This window comes from Lissotriton vulgaris, chromosome 8 (genome assembly GCF_964263255.1).
Source record: "Lissotriton vulgaris chromosome 8, aLisVul1.2, whole genome shotgun sequence".
NCBI lineage: Eukaryota > Metazoa > Chordata > Amphibia > Caudata > Salamandridae > Lissotriton > Lissotriton vulgaris.
The window spans coordinates 722142915-722162142 of NC_141696.1; the positions used below are offsets into that span (position 1 = coordinate 722142915).

The 19228-nt window shown below is 46.9% G+C and overlaps 1 protein-coding gene across 1 annotated transcript in view; it reads right to left on the reverse strand.

Annotated features, from left to right (window-relative positions):
- Positions 1-6062, reverse strand: part of TMEM47 (transmembrane protein 47) — a 360190-nt gene extending 354128 nt beyond the window's left edge. The window contains exon 1 of the mRNA XM_086934610.1: positions 5559-6062. Within this exon, the coding sequence (XP_086790736.1) occupies positions 5559-5778 (220 nt within the window). The 5' untranslated portion in view covers positions 5779-6062. The remainder of the gene's footprint in view (positions 1-5558) is intronic.
- Positions 6063-19228: the final 13166 nt, after the last annotated feature.

Consider the following 19228-nt stretch of genomic DNA (forward strand, 5'->3'; position numbering starts at 1 on the left):
CTAAAACCGGCCCCCACCTTAGTGGCCCAGCGGGGAAACGCCCGGTGTCCGCTATGGCCAGTCCGGTCCTGCCTGTACCTGCCGCCACTGTGCTTCAGTACAAACCCAAGGCTAGACAGCACACGTACACCTCTGTACCATGGTGCGGGCCTGTGCTTCGTGTAATCCAGTCTTGTCACAGCGACAGCACAGCGGATGACAGCAGTAGCAGCCCAGTCTCATTAGATATCATTTGTGCTGTGCATTCCCCCAGGCGCAGCACAATGCACCACCTGTGCTGCAGTGCATGTAAAATGACTAAATCTGCCACTAAATGTCAATCAGGCACACACACACCTCTACATCCCGGTGCAAACATTACACGCACTGGGGTGTTTGGCTCGCCTTAATAATTGCAGGAATGTTCCTGGGCCCGAGTTTTCGTTTAAACCCCCCTTGTTATTAATTCTGAAACCTGTCGTGAAATGAATGGCGCTTCGATTCTTCTCGTGGGGCTGAACACCGACGTCCCCTCCTGTTTAACTACAATTTTGTACAGCACACAATTCCATTAGCTGTGCTTGGGCGGCCTCCTGGTAGGCCCGAGGTACAGACTACCACTCTGGCTGTGAGCTATTTGCAAACACACATCAATAGCAATGCAGTTAAAGCAATGATGCACGTCTTCCCACGAGGAGGGATGCTTCTGAGCAGGCAATTTTGTTCCATAAAGACTGCTTAGATATCGGGTTCTTAAGGAGACTGAAAGGGGAGAGTTAACCTTGAGAACAAAGCTCTTTCCTTCGAAGGTCGATGCGTGTTGTGCTTTGCTAGCAGGGAAGGTATCTGTGATATATTGTAAGCGCGCTTCCAAAATAACTCACACCAGAACAACAGCCTTATTCTGGGACAAATTACAAGAAAACGAATATTTACAGCTTATAATATAATGTTATGTGTTCATGAGATCAAATTATCTGCTGTGGAAAATTGCTTTTTTTTTTTTTTTTTTTTTAAAGGGAAGGAAAAAAGGAAACCCCCCACAAAAATGAAGGTAACGTCACAAACACACGGATACCTGAAAAGCAATGCAAATATAACTATTGCAGAAAACATTGATTGTCTGGGAATATTCTCATTTCATGTACCTTCAAAATACTGCACGTGTCGACGAAAGGCTGTACCCACTTGAAATAGGAACACTAGCTACAAACTGACAGTCCCTGGAGGCAGTCTGCCCTGTGGGATACGAGGCAGTAAACGCAAGGAGGCTGCCTTTTTTTAGCAGCTGGATGGAGGCCAAACTTTAACGAAGAGATTTTTGTTTTAATTGAGGCTCGTGTGAGTGTTAGCCCTAGATGTGCGTCTGTTCTCGTTTGTGCCGCTGGGGGCGCTCTCTGTGAGCATAATGCACCTAGACAAACGGTGACCATAACACTCAAGATTTTCTTCAGAAGAAACTTGCACTAGGGTCTGTGTTTAATTACCACTGTTCGCTGCGCGCCCAATGGACCGCTGTTTCTCCCAGTCGAGCTATCTTACGAAACTCGCAATAAAGGCCATTAAGATTCCATTTTAAGTGCGCGTTTACTTATATCTGGACCAGCGGCTCAGCTATCAATAGTGCAGAGTGTGGGGGGGCGGGGGGGGGGGGGGGCAATGAGGTGCCCACCTCATCCAAATAATAGCAGTGTTTTGTTATGTTTTATTTTTTACTGCCCAACAATGGTTTCGGGACATGTTCTGTGCTTACAGTAGAACCCATGACATACTAGCTAGCTGTGCTACGGACACCAGTCACCTCGCCCTGCCCCTCATTTGTAGTTAAGTTGTTTCCCCAATGTCTTGCTTGTGCCTCTGGCACCTGGCACCCTTTCCTTGACTGGTCCCCCCTCCCCTCCTTCCGCGAGTAAATGCAGCGGTTTAAGAACATGTGTCACGTTAACTACTATAGATGATGCCGCGGCCGTGCATGCAGCTTCAGAATCAGGACACGTTTGTGTGCCCCAGAGGACTGGCGGTGTGTGCCAAGGACCGGGGGTGGGCGGGGGAGTGCAGGGGCGGGTTGAGCCCCGAGCAGCGCGGAAAACAATCGCCCGCTTCATCCAGCAGCAGCTCCCCGTGAAACCTGGCTGCGCACGCTGGCCTGGAGAGCTGACTTCGTTTGGCTGGAAGGAGCCAAAAAAGGTCAATAAACTTGAACTGGAAGGAAAACTGCGCGGGGAATTCTCTCAGAGAGAGAAGGAGGGGGGGGGGGGGCGAGTGCACGTGTCACTGTCCACGGCGTACCTTGTGTGCACGTCACGTGTGTGCCTTGGCCATGCATGCGCCCCGTTTGTGCGCCTCGTGAGAGCGTATGCTTGTGTAAGAGTTCCAGACACGCCACCATGCACATGCTCAGCCCTCTTTTCTTCTGTATTCCAGCAAAAGGGAAGTAAGGAAGTAATGACGCCGGGGCAGACCAGAAAGTGAATCAACTCTGACCCCTCTCCCAAGGTGCCATTCAGAGGACGCTTGTTGGCACTGCCACGGTCTCCAACCAAAACCCTGTATATTGATCGAATAGTTCGGTCAAGGGGCCTGTTTTTTTGGCTGCCCGTCTCTTTTCTCGGTTGCTCTGCCTGTTCGCTTTGCCTTTCTTTTGGGAGATTGATGCAAGGCTCTGTACCAGGATGGGCTGAGGAGCTGCCGTTGTCAAGGAGACTCGATTTTTGAGGTCGCATTCTTCCATAAATTTCCATTTCTACGAGCGGCCAGGAAAAAGCCTTCCCTGCTAAGTTTTGTGTCCGAGGCGCCTTCCTGTACCCCTTGGTTACGGGGCCGAGGGGGCTCCCAGGATGTCTCTCCAGATCGCCACGGGACACAAGCAGCACGACTGGCACCTCTGGTCTCTTAAATCCAACTTATGTTGTTTAAAGAGGAGGGATTTGGGACCCTGAAATTATCAGATCAAACATATTTCATTGGCGATGGTAGAAGAGATGTGATTGGTTGACTTTGTTATCTCTGTTTCACCAGAAGGAAGAGTTCTAATCCTGGTTACCTAACCTGAATAAATTGTGTGTTCCTGTGCACCTATCTACTTCCAATGCACACGCTTCATAATCATCACACTCAGAGGAAATTTAGAAACAGGCCCCCACTCAAGTGAAGAGCTTTTCAAAATCAGGCGTTGCAACGAGAGCTTTTAAAGGTAATATTGGTTATAGTGTTGTTCTCTGAAATACTTGGCAAGAGATTTATGGTGACTGTGGTTAATTTGTAAAAAAAAAAATGCTGAGGCTCTTGTCAGGAGGCAGCTTCGATCGGCCCATTTCTCCTGTTAGTGCTGCCTCACATAGAGCCAACAATACACCCTACAAGTGGGGAGGGAATGTGGCGTAATAGCCAGAGCTTCCGACCGCGGAGCTGGGGAATCAGGTTCGAACCTCGGCATCGAGTGAATCACCTAATCTCCCCGTGTCCACCAAAAATGAATGTGTTCTTAACTGGTGCTGAAGCGCCCCGGTGTTGGTGATTAAGGTGCTGAGCACTGTAAACCACCGGCTCAAATTAAGCAATTAAGCACTTGTTGGTGAGAAGAAGGACTATGAGGAGGATTTGTGTTCAGGTGATGACGGAGCGCAACATTGTCTTTGGAAAGGGAAACGTGATACGTGAAACCCGCTTGGTGTCAATTTCTGTGGGAACCCACCCAGCTCGAACCAGTGAGCCGAGCCTCTTTCCTAAACGGGTGACGGTGCAGAAAATGTGAAGCACACCTGACTCGAAGCTTCCAGGAGCACCCCGCTTCCAGCAAATATGAAATTATATAGGTTCCCCCAGCCCGTCAACAACCACAACACACAATGGTGTAACACAAAACCATGCAAAATATGGCGAGGGGCCCGTACTCTTCCATGTTTCACAAATATAGGCCTTGGGGGAAGTGGACCCTCCGAAGCCCCCCACCCTTAACTCGGGGGCTTCAGGGGCCTCGTTACTCCCCTAACGAAACGAGCAGCCTGCCGGGACAGCGGCACTTCTGGTGCGATGCGACACATGGCCTCCCACTCTCCATGTGTTAAACGAAGCAGCGAATGTTTTGACACTTAATAAGCTTAATGAGAGGCAGGGGCAGAGAACACAAACACGCTGCACAATGTAGAGGAATGAAGCACGGGAGGGCGGGGTGGTGAGGCGTATTATCTGAGAGGCCAAAATGTATCCATCCCCTTTGCTCTTCTAGCTCATTTGCATATGAATGCGTGTTCCTCTCGGTGCGCTGGCAAGCAAGTGAATAGGGGAGTTTATTAACGAAGGGGTTCCATTGCCCCTTCTCCTGGCCAGCTCTGCCAGAGGAGGGCAGCATGCCAGAGCTAATAAAGGCAGAGAATAAAACATTCGAGTTCTACCGTCTCAGATCTTTCCACGCCACCCGCACCTCAACAGCCACGGAGGTGACAGGAAGTCATGGGGTTCGCAGCAAATCGGGAAATATTGCAAATTATCAAATGTCACAGACTCGTATCGCAGGTGCTGTACCATCGTCCGATGTATGTTTAGATGCACGAATGTACTTAGAGGACTGGGCAATAAACACCTAGTTCAACAGACTGCGCGTAAACTACGTGCATTTCCCAGGAGACACACATGGCATTATAATGTCCCACATTCCGAAACATGAAACGTACATACACTACACGAGACTGAAGGTATTTAGAAAAAAAAGATCATGGTGCACATACTGGAAAATGAAAGAAGGGCGCAGGCAGAAGGGGGAGACAGGTGCCCAGGGTGCCAGCCAGCCAGAGAGGAGGGTGGCACAGCTCCGAGAGCAAGGCAAGCTGACGGGGAGTGGGAGCACAGGGTGCCAGGTAGAAAGAAGTGGCAGGCGAGGGCAGGGTGGCTGGCAGAGAGGACGTGCACATCCACCTGACGTCCACTAGACTTTACCAAGAGCATGTGTGCCAATTGCGAGACAGACAGGACAATGGAATGGCTAGAGGCAGTAAGTAGGGCATAGCTTTCTTTTTGTTGTTTCCAGATAGAAGAGAGCAGTGCTTGACAAACTGGAGTTTGGATGGGGACGTGGTTATAGACTGGTTCAAAAAGACGGGAAGAAGGCTGGTGAAACTGGCAGCGGTTTACAGATTGGGGTGGTAAGATTGGCACTGGGTTATAAACACACTTGGCGCTGGGGCGGGCTCAAGATTTCAGACATAAAGCAGAGTGAAATGGGGAGCGGGCTACTGGCTGGCCAATGAGACACACACCTTCAAGGACTGATGGATTTGAGACGGGACTGGATGACAGGCGGCAGGGACACGCGCACACTGTCACAGAGACAGGGCAGGGCGCTGGACACATGCTTACACACAGAGCAGTGATAAACACAGGGCATCCAGACACAAACGGGCGTGCACACATTTTGGGAAGTGTCTGCGATGGACACAGGGATGAAGACAGGGCCAGGGAGGTTGCACCAGAGCACACCGAAATAGTGACTTTAAAATGCGCGTTCATGTCACACACAGGGCGAGATGCCCAGGCGCAGCTGCACGCATCGCATCGCACGGGAAGAAGTTTGCCGCCCTCACCGCTCTGCAGGGTGGAGTTGCAGTTCCAGTGGCTGAGCTCCTTGGTGCAGGACTCCCAGAGGGACAGGTAGTACTGGTGGTCGGCCGTCACCCAGGCCGGGCTCAGCACGGCTCCGATGTCCAGGCACAGAGCCAGGAAGATGCACACCAGCCCCACCAGCTTGAGGGGAGTCAGCACCGAGACGTGCACCTCCTCCATCCCGCTGCCAGTGGAGGCCATGGCCCGGGCGGAGGGGCAGGAGGCGCAGCAACAACTGGCGAGGTGCAGTCCGGGGGGCAGCAGCAGCCGTGGGCACTGCCAGCAAGCAGCGGTTCCAGAACGGTGGGTGGGAGCTCGGAGAAGAGTACGTCTGATGCCAAACAATCTCCAGAGGCGCTGGAAGCGGATGGTCCAGTCCCGTCCTATCCTCCCCTCTCCTCAGTCAGGTGCAGCAGCGTTCCCGGCTCTCCACTGCCCGGGACAGAGCCTTCCCTTCCCAGGCGCGCTCAGCATCTGACTGCCTGTCCCTGCCTTCCCTGCCCCTTGCTCCAGTCCCCTCCTCCAGCTTCTCCTCCCCCCGCGGACTGCGAGGGGGCAGAGAGGGCCCGGCCCAGCCCTGACGTCAAGATGGGCGCTGCTGCTCGGAAGAGAGCAGAAGAAATGACAACCTCACACGCAGCGGGAGCGAAGCTCACTCCAGCCCCTGCCGGTTCAGGCGCCTCTCACGGTCAGGCAGAGCTCAGGCTCATCTCGTGCCTCGCCTCACAGGCAGTACTTCACAGCTCCTGTCGAAAAGCTATACATGTGTGCAAACGTGGATTCACCTTTCTGCTTTGGGATTTTATTTTTATTAGTAGCTCACCCCCCACCCCACCTATTTGGCAAAAATAAGTTGGACTGCAGCAAAATACATTTGGCAGGTGTAAGAAATTGGAATATTAGTTGTGTGTGTGTGTTTTTTTTGTGGGGGCGGGGGGGGGGGGGGGGGGGGGGGTAGGTTGGGGCAACATCAAATAATAACCACAATGCTGGTCAGGGTGAATCTCTAAAGCCAATAATTAAACCTGCGCTTAGCCCTTTGGTAGCTTGGCCCAATGCAGTCAGGCATCACTCAAAGGCAAAGTTAAAAGTATAAATGCAGCGCTCAAAAAGTACTAACATAAAACCACAACAAAGAAGTCATGATTACCTTTGGTTTTAAGACCTTAACATATGTTTAAAAGTTCCTTAATTCAATTAAAAAGACAAAGTACATTTATGTTTATGAATTAGAATTTAAAGGATTACTGACATTTATGAGCAGTGAATAATTCTGCAAGCCATAGCTCGCACAACAGCCATAAAAAAATATTTCGGTTACCAAGTACAATACTTATTGCTTCACAAAATGGATATGAATAAATAAAAACACCTAAAAGTAAATTTTCATTAAATAACAAAACAAACTCAAATCAATAAGCAAAACATAGTTGTCTTGTTGGCAGTGTTAATGCTAATGTTAAATGTCAACCGTAAATTTGTTAAATTCGTTTTTAATTGCATTTCTCATATCAGTGGTGTGTGCATTTGTCGAGCGATTTATGGATTACATGGCTGTTGTGTATGTTCTGTATTACAGTGTATAACATGCTATTTACTAGCATTGTTGAGTTTGGAGAAGGTCTATGCTTCCCAAGAGGTGAAGAATTGAATGGGGCATGATGACTCCCCTTCCTCAACAAAGGAAAAATATGGCATATTACACTGTACACATCTAAATATATGCTTTATGCTCTAACATTTTTCACATATTTATTTTATACAAGAATATCACTATCAAACCATAGTCTGGCATAAATATTATGTTTGAAATAACCTCAATAAAACCATCGCCCCATTAAAGATAAAAATAGAAAATCTGTACCCATTGGCATCATATTTTTGTAAAGTATGTTTAAGACGTGATATACATGTCAGATAATATTTCTGTAGACAATATACTGACATATAGCAGGAAGAGGTATTTAACCAAAACCAGGGTGCAGGTCAAAACCACTGTGCAGTTCTTTACCTTTGTCTGGGCCACTAGGAATATGATACCATGGAGGGCCACATCATGTTGCATTTCATACTAATTATGCATCAAGAAAAGGCAAACTAGGCAGCAATATATGGCACATACCCTTGCAGACGTATTGTTGAGCCCTGACACCCCTAGGGGTATCTAGGTGCCGAGAGTGCCATATCTCAGTCGAAAAGACAGGTCTTGAGTTTCTTTCTGAAGTCCACCAAGTAGTGATCTGTTCGGAGGTGGATGGGCAGTACGTACCAGGTCTTGGCAGCGATGTATGAGAAGGAAAGGCCCCCGTTGAGGCTGCGATGGATGCAGGAGGTGGAGAAGCAGGAGGAGGTGACTGCATTGACTTGTCATTTCATGGTCAGTGCACTGTCGAGGATGGCGCCTAGTTTGTGTGCATGGCCTTAGCTGTGGGTGTTGATCCGAGCTCTGCTGGCCACCATCTGTGGTCCCAAATGAAAGTGTTCTTCCTGAAGACCAGTACTTGTTGAAGTTGAGTTTGAGGCAGTTGTCTTTCATCCAGTTGGCTACATTGGTCATGGCGTCACAGAAGTTAGTTTTGGCACTGGAGAGGTCCTAACTAAGAGAAAGTATTAGTTGAGTGTTATCAGCATAGGAGATGATGTGGAGTCCAGGGGATCTGATGACGTCCGCGAGAGGGGTCATGTAGGTGTTGAACAAGGTTGGGCTGAGGGATGATACTTGGGATACGCCGCTTAAGATGTCCTTTGGTTTGGTGGTGAAGGGAGGCAGCCAGATGCTCTGTGTGCGACCTGTAATGAAAGAGGCGATCCACTTGAAGGCAATTTGATGTATGCCGATATTGTAGAGTCTGTCGATGAGGGTATGGTAGGAGACGGTGTTGAACACAGCAGGAAGGCCGAGGAGGATCAGGGGCACAGCTGTGATCCATTTGAGCTATAAGTAACATTTGCTTTGCTAAAATTTGTAAATGATGCCCAAAATAATGTGGCAACAAAATCTATAAATGTATTATTTGGTGAACACCACAGCCACAGAAAAACATAATTCCACCAGCCCTGAGCTCTGTCTATTGTTTAATCAACAATCTATACATGAAAGTTAAAAAAAGGCAAAAACTTTCTTATTCTAGTTAGGGCCCGTTGTTAGCTGGTCAGTTGGATGTATAGCAATTTCCTAGGCAAGAAGTAGACATAGATAGCCTCTGCACAGACAGTGTTGGCAGTCCTGAGGGTTGCTGAAAGATAGCGCAACCTCCCGTGCATTGCCTGAACTGGTGGGTGCAGGGCCAGGCCATAGATTAAGCCTTTTGGTCAACCCCAGCTGTTGGTGGCCAAACATGGGTGCAGGACTTTGGCCATCCCCATTCAGCCATGTGGAGTGGATGTTAGCTGCCCTGGAAGGTGGTACAGGTAAGTGCAGGGCCTGAGTGTAATACATATTTTGTAGCTAATCCCTGCAATGTACAATTTTGGGGGGTCTTGAGATGTGAGGGAAGGCTGACCTGGAGGTTTCAACAGTTGGGTGCAGGCCCAGCTCTACATGGCTAAAGTCTGTGTTCAGAGTAAGTAGCATTCTCATGGGTTGGGTTCAGGAAATGACTGCAGGCCAGACTGCGTTTTCCTCACCTGTGATGCACATGGGTAACGGTCATGTTCACAGGGATTGGCTGCCCTGGAGGTTGATGCAGCCCCAAATTGTGCACTGCCAAATGCCATGCACTGTAGAGGTTGGCCACCATGAAGGTAGGAAAGATGGGAGCAGGGCCTGTCCAAACAACAACTGTTGGCTGACTGAGGGATAAGTAGATGGTCTGGCCAAAGGCTTTGCCCTCTAAAAAACCCATGCTTTGGAAAACTGAAGTTTGTGTTCAGTAGAGTTTGGCTGTATTAAAGCTACTATGTGCACAATCTATCAGTAGGCCAAGCCCTGCAGCTAACCTGCACTGCTCATTGCTGAAGGATGTGTTTAGCAGGATTTGGCTGGCTGGGATTATGACACACTGCATGGCTAAGGGGTAGTGTGGTCAACTCTGCCATGCACATTTGAAGGCTGTGCTCAGTAAGGATTGACTATTTGGCAGCCACACCCTGTGGAAAGTCGCCATGCCACAGGCTATGCAATTGGTTTCTTGGTCAGCCAGGTCCCGAAGCCAACCCCTGCTAGTCATATGGCACACAGCCGGAAACCTGGTGGATCAGAGGTTAGCAATCTGTTCAGTTTTGTGCAAAGCCTGGCTAAGATCAAATCTTGCAGCCATGCCACATTGCACTGTCAATTTTAGGACATGTGCCCAAAGGTCATAGCCATCTGTAATATATAGTGACTGTGGAGGACTGGCTGGAGCATGCAGCTATAGATTATGGCCAGATCTTCAAAATGCATTACTTTATTAAGCTGGTTTCTTAAATATTGGTAAAGGCATATGATTTTGTTTCTATTTTTGACCAGTAAATTTGACTATAAATTAAGCCTTTTAATTTGTATGTGTTAGATCTGAAAGGCTTTTGTGTGGTCTTCCCCGATACTTTTTACTTTCTCCCCTCCCGTTGGCTAACATTTGTCTATGTTGGTCTTAGAATTCTGTGCACTTTATCACTGCTAACCATTGCTAAAGTACTTGTGCTCACTCCTTTAACCATGGTAAAATTAGCTTACAACCAATTGGCACGTTAAATTTGCCTATACTTCCCTAGTTAAGTGGTACTACAGGTACCCAGAGCCTGTAAGTTAAATGCTACTAAAGGGCCTGCAGCACTTATTGTGCCACCCACTTAAGTAGCCCTTTAAAAATAGCCCAGGCCTGCCATTGCAGCCTGCTTGCATTTTTAAACTGACAAATTCAACATGACAAAATAAACCTTTCATAGAGCCTAAACCTTTCTTTTTTATACATATAAGTCACCCTAAGGTCAGCCATAAATAGTCCATAGGGCATGGTGCAGTGAATATAAAAGTTGAATACTTTTAAAACTCTTAAATTTGTTTTTCACTACAGCAAGACGTACCTCTCTCACAGGATAACATTAGGTTACCTTATTACATTTAAAAAGTGCTAAACTTTGATTTTGAATAGGTGGTATTATCATGTTTGGTCCAAAAGAATTGTAATATTAAATCCATTTTAATGGCAAAGTCTGATTTTAAGTCACAAATCTGAAAATTCCACTTTCAGAAAGCTGGGATATTCTTGTCCTACCTATTTGGTGCCTGCAGACTGTGTCCTGGGTCCATGACAGTAAGGCAAAAAGGGGACTAGGTGTTGGCATTATGATCTTTCTGCCAGTCCAGGACAGGCAGAGCTGTTCCCTGCTCTATTTATATTCAAAAGAGCTGCTTTCAGAAAACTCACAAATAACTTGACACCAGTCTTTTGTAACCCTAGTCTTCTTGGGACCTGGGTAGGAGAAGGGGAGTAATTTCCAGAACATATGTGTAAAGGCCTAGAGTTTTCAAAAACTGGCACCAGGTATGAGTATTGTATACTCATACCAACTCTTCAGTTCACTCCTGGACCTGCAGAGGACCCCCAGAAGGACTGTCTTGTACTTCAGAGGATTGCCCTACAGCTCAAAGGTCTGCCCTGCCGCTACCGGAGCCACCTTGTACCCTCTGAGCACTGCTCTGCTGCCTGAGGCCTGCCTTGCTTCTTGATCCCAGTACTACCAGAGGGATTCCAAGGGCTAACTGGTTGGCCTCCTGGTCTGAGTTGCAGGTACCCAAAAACCACTAACAACCATGAACCCACATCTGGACCCTGCCTGAAGTGAGTCTTGCCTTCCAAAGGGTGCCCCAACAGTCCTGGACCCTTGGAAGTGACGATAAAGGTGCCTAAATAGTCAACAAATGAAACTTGGGACTTGAAAAACATTTCACCAAAAAGTGCTCTGAGAACCAAGGAAGACCAGGAGCTACCTGACCACTGATTCGCCCAAGGCACATCGCTGGTAGGCCTTACTTTGCGGTAGCTCCCACGAATTTATTCTCTGCACTAGCAAATCCTGTTCAAGGGCTCCTGTCCGGAAGAGTATCTGACCTTGTGGTGTCCTCACCGACTACAGCCTTCAGCTATGTCCCTCAGGAAATTTTAAAGTTCCCATAAAAGTGACATTGTTTGAACGTAGAATACTTCACTCCAACTTCATCCAGTGGTTCCCCAATGATGACACCTCAACCGGCTGCCTTGCCCCACTGAACATTACTTTCTCAGCAGCTGTTTCTTCAATTTTTTTCTAATTCCGAAGGTAAGCAGAGAACTGGGCTCAATACACCATGTGTATCCGAACCATGAAACATGAGGACAGGGCATAACTTTTGACTTTGCCCCAGTCTCGCACGGAAAGATGCCTGCGGTTTACACGTTGATCTTTAGGTACTATTTTTCACTCAAAACTTGAAATTCATAATTTTGGGTCTACTGATTGGATTTATTTTGTTTTGGTGTCAATTTATTTATTTAATTTTACACTATTGTTCTAAATTGGTGTGGTTTTTATCTTGTGTTGTGTTTTCACGTTATTACTGTTTGTGTGCTGCATAACTAATTTACACATTGCCTCTAAATTAAGCATGATTGATTTTTGTGCCAAGCTACCAGAGGGTTAAGCACACATTCATGTAGTGACTTTTGTGGTTCACCCTGACAATGATTGTGGTTGTTGCTTGAGAGGGGCCTCCACCACCTCAGTCAAAAATCCAATTTTCTACAGTATGCTTTTATGTTTTTTGTGGCTTTTGTTTTTTACAGAGAACCAACTGAACATCCACATTTGTATGCAAATGAACTGTGCAGAACCTAAACACACACATATTAAATTAAGTTCACTATATGGGAAGTCCATGGGATGGCAGAAGCTTAGGTGAAACTCATTAGAAATAAATAACTGCATAACAGCCACATTACTAAATAACAACGCATATGCAAACAAAAGATCATAATGATGTCATCGATGATATCAACGATCGAGTGATATGTGAGGCCACCAGTAATGTCATAAATGGTGGCATTTTCATGTCATCTATGACACTATGCGTGAGGCTTTTAGCATAGGGCATGAACTATAGTTTTGTTTTCTCAGCTGACCATATCTCAACAATTTCAGTGGTTTTTAGGTTTTATTTTATAACCATAATATTTCTTTACACGGATTCTTTATAGAGAGTTTCTGATGGTTTCTAAACATACAACTATGGCTAATCAGCAAAAACGACATACTCTTAACAAAGGACTCGGAGTAATTGGTCGTCAAATACAAACGTGACAAGTTCCATCATTTTCTAGCTTGTTTACAGAACGCAGTTCACTTTGCCAAGTCACAACAACCTACTCTGCAGGCAGACTAGAAAAAGAAGATTATGTGCTTAAACACATCTTGCGATCGACCTTCCCTCACCTCGCGTCTGGACAAAAGGCGATGCAGGGAGACACAGACTAATCGCAGCTATTCTGAATGGCTATCAGCAGGTAATCAGTATTGTCCCAAAGGGTCTTATTCTTATCGGCTGAAAAGGTGGCCAAAGAAATCGCTAATACAGTGTGTTATTTCAGGATTCAGGGATGGGATCTTTTTAACCAATCAGAATAGTCTGTCTGGACCATTCTGATTGGGTGCCTCTAGACAGCCCAGATTGCTTCTGTCTGTACTGCTCGTGACTTACATGCGATCAAGCAAGCTTGCATGGGTTTATGGATCACTGCGGAATGCGGCCTGTGGATCCGTTACTTTTTCAGTCCGTGGTAAGAAGCTCCCATAAGTGCAGAATCAAATTCTCCATGGAATTTGGGGGCAGATTATATACATGGGGGCAGATTTACAAGCCCCTTGTGCCACTTTTAATCCGCCTTGCGTGACGCAACAGAGGCGTAAACGTGGCGCATCCCTGCGGGGCATTTACAACATGACGCATCTAGGGAGATGTGTCACGTTGTAAAGCCCTGCGCCACATGTGGGCGTTCCGGCGCAGGGTGGGCGTTCCGGGGCAGGTGCGCCTCGCAAAAGTGGCTGAGTGAAATCTACAAGATTTCACTCAGTCACTTTTAGGCCAATATTGCGTCAAAACACTGCGCCTGCTTGAAGCAGGCGTAAGGCTTGACGCAGCATTGGACAGATAGGGCACCCCCGAGCCTTGCTGGAGCTGCGTCGCGCTTGCGACGCAAATCCAACAATGCGCTGCCTTTACCGCACAGATGCGTCACGCATCTGTGCCGTTTTTGCCCCATGGTGCGCCGCATTGTAAATGCGGCGCACCATGGGTGGCGGAGCTGCGGCGCACAATAACTGGCGCATCCCTGGGGATGCGCCAGTTATTGTAAATCTGCCCCAAAGTTTTTGCGCTTGGGTTGCGTCACTTTCATGGCACAGCCCGACGCAAAATCCTTTTTGCCAATTACTGAATCAGACAAAGCCACTTTGGGTAGCTTTGCATGGTTTAGTAAACTGAAAGTAATGCAAGGCAGCGCAAGGCCTTGCGTTGGGAAGGCATTCCATGGGTGGAGCATGGCTGTTCCCATCCACCAATGGTTTTTGGCGCACTCCCAGATTTACTAAAGTTGCTTAACCCCGGAATGTGTCAAAAAGCTACTCCTGTCCGAACAAGGTGTAACAACGGGAAATGTCTTTGTTTCTCCTTGTTACTTCTTCTTTCTATGATTGCTGCAGAATACAGCACACACAGAAAATATCTCTAAGGATTGCTTTTGTGCAGGAAGGTGTGCTTTCCTGCACCAAAACAATCCTGCTTGTAATGCAGACATCCTTGCACCATGATTCAAGGATGTCTGCATTTGTGCTAGGCTGCCCACAGTGCGCCAGTGCATGGCGACAGCAGAAACGCTCCATATCTTAGTAGATCTAGAGTATTTTCGCTGTTTCCCTTTCACACAACACAGCGCAGCAACTCTGCTTGCTGAACTGCGTTACGAAAAATGTAAGTAAATCTGCTCTTTGGTTTTGTTACCACAAACTTGAATAAGCATTGCCCGGCCCTAATTAAGGCAAAGAGCCTAAGATATTCTTTGATGAACGAAACATTATCTTAAAGACGAACATGCAGGGGCAGATTTCCAATAAACTCACACAGCGAGGGGCAGCAAGTCATTTTGCTGCGCTGAGCTGCGTTAGTTTGGAAGCACAGGGATGCAATATATTTACAATATGTTGCATCTCTGTGCTTCCCCCTGTGCCGGCGCACAAACAGCTGCCATGCGCCGACGCAGGCCCCTTTGCACCATGGTGAAAGGATACCTGTGTCACTGGGATGATTGTTTATGTGCGGGAAGGGTTCCCTTCCTGCACATAAACAATCAGAAATGACGTTTTACAACTTCTATGTGTGCTGCATTAGCACTCATGGAACTTGTAAAACATCTTTATTTAAAAAGATTGTTTATGTGCAGGAAGGGACACCTTCCTGCACAACAATCACGAGTGGTGATTTCCTCTTCCTATGTGTACTTCAGAATGCAGCACTCATAGAAAGAAGGAAGAAAAAGAGGAGAAATTAATACATTTCTCCTGGTTGCGCCTCCCTATGCCCCCCCTGGGGAAGCGTTGCATTCAGACTCGTATCCAGATTTACGATTTCTTGTAGATCTGTAAATGTGTCAGATTCCATTGGTGTTGTGTGGCACCACCCACACCAACACCCATGGAATGCCCCTTTCACGCAAAGTGCTGTGTGTAAAGGGACTGTATTTACAAGGACAGGAAAAGCCACACAGGGTGGCTTTTCCTGTCCTTGTAAATATGGGGCAGAAAAATGCACTGCTGGTGTCTCACAAAAAGTGACGCACTGGCAGCACAAGGGGCTTGTAAATCTGCCCCAGAGTCTCCTTGAATCGGTAGAATCTGTGGTTGTGGATGCATATTTAGTGCAGTGCCATATACAACAATTTTGTCTTCGGAAAGTCCAGGATGGCTGATTGATAATATTGTGATATAAATTAGTTGTGTATGAAAATCCTTACTTTTTCATGTTCCCCAAATTTTTCGGCTTTATATGTCAGGGGCTTTATTGTGAACCTTTTCTGTGTCTCTGCATAAGTGCAAATTGGGATCATCATATCACCTCAGAGGTTTTCCCAAGTTTTGCCTTCAGGTCTTCTTTTGGCTATGGGCTGCTAAACATGGAATGACCACATAAAAAAGACAACTGTTTTTATTTCACAATTGCTCTGTCTGTCGCTGTGGTGATTCAGTTACTTGTGTCCATGTCCACTTCAAAGTTTTTTAGAGATACTGGGTGAACAAGATAAATAACTATTTTCCCACTCACAATTAAAACATGCTCTTAATTTTAGAACGCATGTTATACCTGTGTCTACTCCCAACGTGCAAAAAGGTTTTAATCTTGATTCAGTGATTATTGCTAGTAAAATGCTGTTGAAAACCAACCTTGCAGCTTATAGGGAATGCAGGCTGAAACAATAAGTATTAGCAAAGTTAGTTTTATTTTAATTAGCAAAAACCTTCTAATTTTAGAATATGGAATATATTCTGCCTTAGTTTAGCTGAATGACTTCCAAAACAAATACACACGCCTGTCTTAGTTTGCAACTTGTTCTTGGTCTTTGTTAGATCTGCTAGCCATAGAGTGGTCTTCAGCGAAACATTTTGTCTGCTTACCTCCAGTTTTTGCTGTATTTCGGTTTTGTTCTGTGAACTTTACCACTGCCACCAAGTGCATGTGCTCACTCTCCTGAACATGGTTTCATTGGCATTTCCCCTAAATGGTATATTTAAATTATTTATAGGTCCCTTGTAAAGTGATATTCTATATACCAAGGGTCTTTAGATTGAACGCTACCAGTGGGCCTATAGCATTTACTGTGCCATTCACTTAAGTAGCCCTCCAAAACATGTCCCAGATCTCCCATTGCAGCATGGATGCAGTGTTACACTGCTGTTAGAACTGGGGGTCTCTAGTTGGCTGAGGTAGGTTCCTTAGTCCAAATAGGGACCCTTGCATCTAGTCAGGGAAAGGAGGGACACAATGTCAGATAACCCCTGCTCACCCCCTGGAAGCTTGGCACGAGCAGCCAGGCTTATCTCCAAGGCAGTGTTTGCAAACGCGCTCCCAGCAACACAGTGATAACACCACAAATGAACACCACACTGGCTTTATAAAAATAGCGGTATCTTTAACAAAAGGAATATAGTGAGACCAAACAATAGTAATCCAACATATGCGTACTCATAATATTTCACTTTGCCGGTTGATAGGCCAGCAATCACTTATAGGTTCTTGCGATATTAATGAACAGTTCACGGTGATCTAATGCAGTCCTAATGCAATGCTATGCAGTTCGGAATGCCGTTTGTAATGTAGTAATAAGACAGTTCTTAATGCACGTACTAATGCAGTTCATAATGCAGGAATAATGCAGGTCGTAATGCAAAAATAATGCGGTTCGTAATGCAAGAATAAGGCAGTTCTTAATACAAGAATAATGCGGTTCGCAATGCAAGAATCAGGCAGTTCGTAATGCACGAATAATGCGGTTCATATTGCCAGGATCAGGCAGTTTGTAATGCAAGAATAATGTGGTTCATAATGCAAGAATAATGGAGTTCGTAATGCAAGAATCAAGCAGTTCATAATGCAGGGACTAATGCTATAAGCCAATCTACGCAGTCAACTCAGGCACCACTAGGCCTCAACAGCAGAGACAACGGTTGTAATCTGAAAGGGGTGGCCCAGGTACTGCTGCGCAGGTACGGGCCGCTCGGGGACTCATTGGGTCTAAAGCGGTGTAGCGGGAGAGCGATTTGAGCACTCCTGTACTCCTCTTACATGCCTCCCCAGGCCACACACGCTTGGGGCTCCCGACCGGAGTCCAAGCCTTACCTGGGGGGTGCGCTGTCTTGCTCTGTCTCCCCGCTTGTTGGACGTCCTGCTCGGCGGCCCCAATGACGTTGTAGCTCCGTTGTTAGGCAGCGCTGTAACCGGACAGGTTACGGTGCTGCCTTCTCCTTCGTTGACGATTTTGGGCGCATTCCTCTTTGCGCACAGAGATCATGATCCCTTTCACCTTGCAGCTTCCTTAGCTTCAAGAAATCCTCCAGCACATTGCGGCTTGGTCCGGCGGCGGCGATCCTTACTCACAGCCTCAGTTACGATGAAGGCTCGGGCCACTAAAAGCAATACAGCAGCATGGACTATGTTTCACGCTGGGAGGCAATGTGGTCTCAGGGCACCTCGTAAACAGCACCACAGACCACACAGCAGTCTCAGGCATGTAAAAGCACACGCACCAAGCGTTACTGAGACACAGATGGAAACTTTGATGCTCCTGAGTTTCCACAACAGGGTACCAGCTCTCCTCGGGCCTTTGGAGACAAGTGTCTTCAGGGCACAGCACACGGCAAAGTCCTCTCAAGGAGGGGGACACAGCACACAGCAAAGTTCCTTGTCCTCGCCTTAGTCAAATCAGCAAACTGCTGGCCAGCCCCAGAACACACAGCTAGGGCAGTCCTTCTCTTCAGTCTCTTCAGCTGTTCTTCCTTGGCAGAGGTTCCCCTTGATCAAGAAGTAGTTTAAATCCTTTTTCAGTCTGGATTTCAGTCTTGAGTTCAGGGGTTTCAGCTCTCACATTTATACCCCTAAATGCCTTTGAAGTCTTTGTGTTCAGGGGGCTCTGACCGCAGTCCAAACCAGACCTGCGTGGCTTCCTGCCAGTGCACACCTTCTTTCTTTGATAGTCAGGGTCTGGACCCCAGACGCTCTGCAGGAGGTGGAGCCATTCTGTTGTGGCAGTGGCACAGCCGTCTTCGCATCAAAGGGACTACTTCCCCCACCACACCAAATGCAGGCCAGCCTGTTGCTGTCCCACCTACTCCTCCCTGGTGTCTGAACTCTCTCCAGACCCTGTCACATCCAACCCCAGAGAGTCAATACACAAACAGGCAGAGGCACACAGGATGGTCAGGACAAGAAACCAGCCACTTCTAAAAGCGTGGTTTCTAAACACACAATTTAAAAAACATCTTCACAAAAAGATGTGTTATTAAATTCTGAGTTCAGTCACACAAAACCACTGGACACATGTGACACAGCTTTCCTCATTCTGTCCCATGGGCAAGATGGCCTTGCAACAAACGAATTTGGCAGTATTTCACTATCAGGACATTGTACACACCTCAGTAAATGTCCTACCTGTCACATACACTGCACCCTGCCTAGGGGGGTACCTTGGGCCTATTATAGGGCTGACTGATGCGCATAAAAAGGGAAGAGTAAGGCCTGGAAATTGGATGCACTTGTCAGGACAACAAGGCAGTTAACAAACTGCACGTAGGTACTGCAGTGGCAGACCTGAGATCTCTTTTTGGGGCTACTTGTGTGGGTGGCACGATTAGTGCTGCAGGCCCACTAGTAGCATTTGCCTTACCAGCCCTGGCACACATAGTGCACTTTACTAGGGACTTTACTAGTAAGACAAACATACCAGTTATGGCAACCAATTACCATAACACTTTATACAGAGAGCATATATACTTTAGCACTGATCAGCAGTAGTAAAGTGCCTAGAGTTCTAAAACCAACAAAAACAGGTCAGAAACAATACAGGAGGAAGGCAAAAAAGTCAGGGATGACCCTGAAAAAAGGGTCAAGTCCAACAACTGCCATGTCGACTTCACATTCACTCCTCCT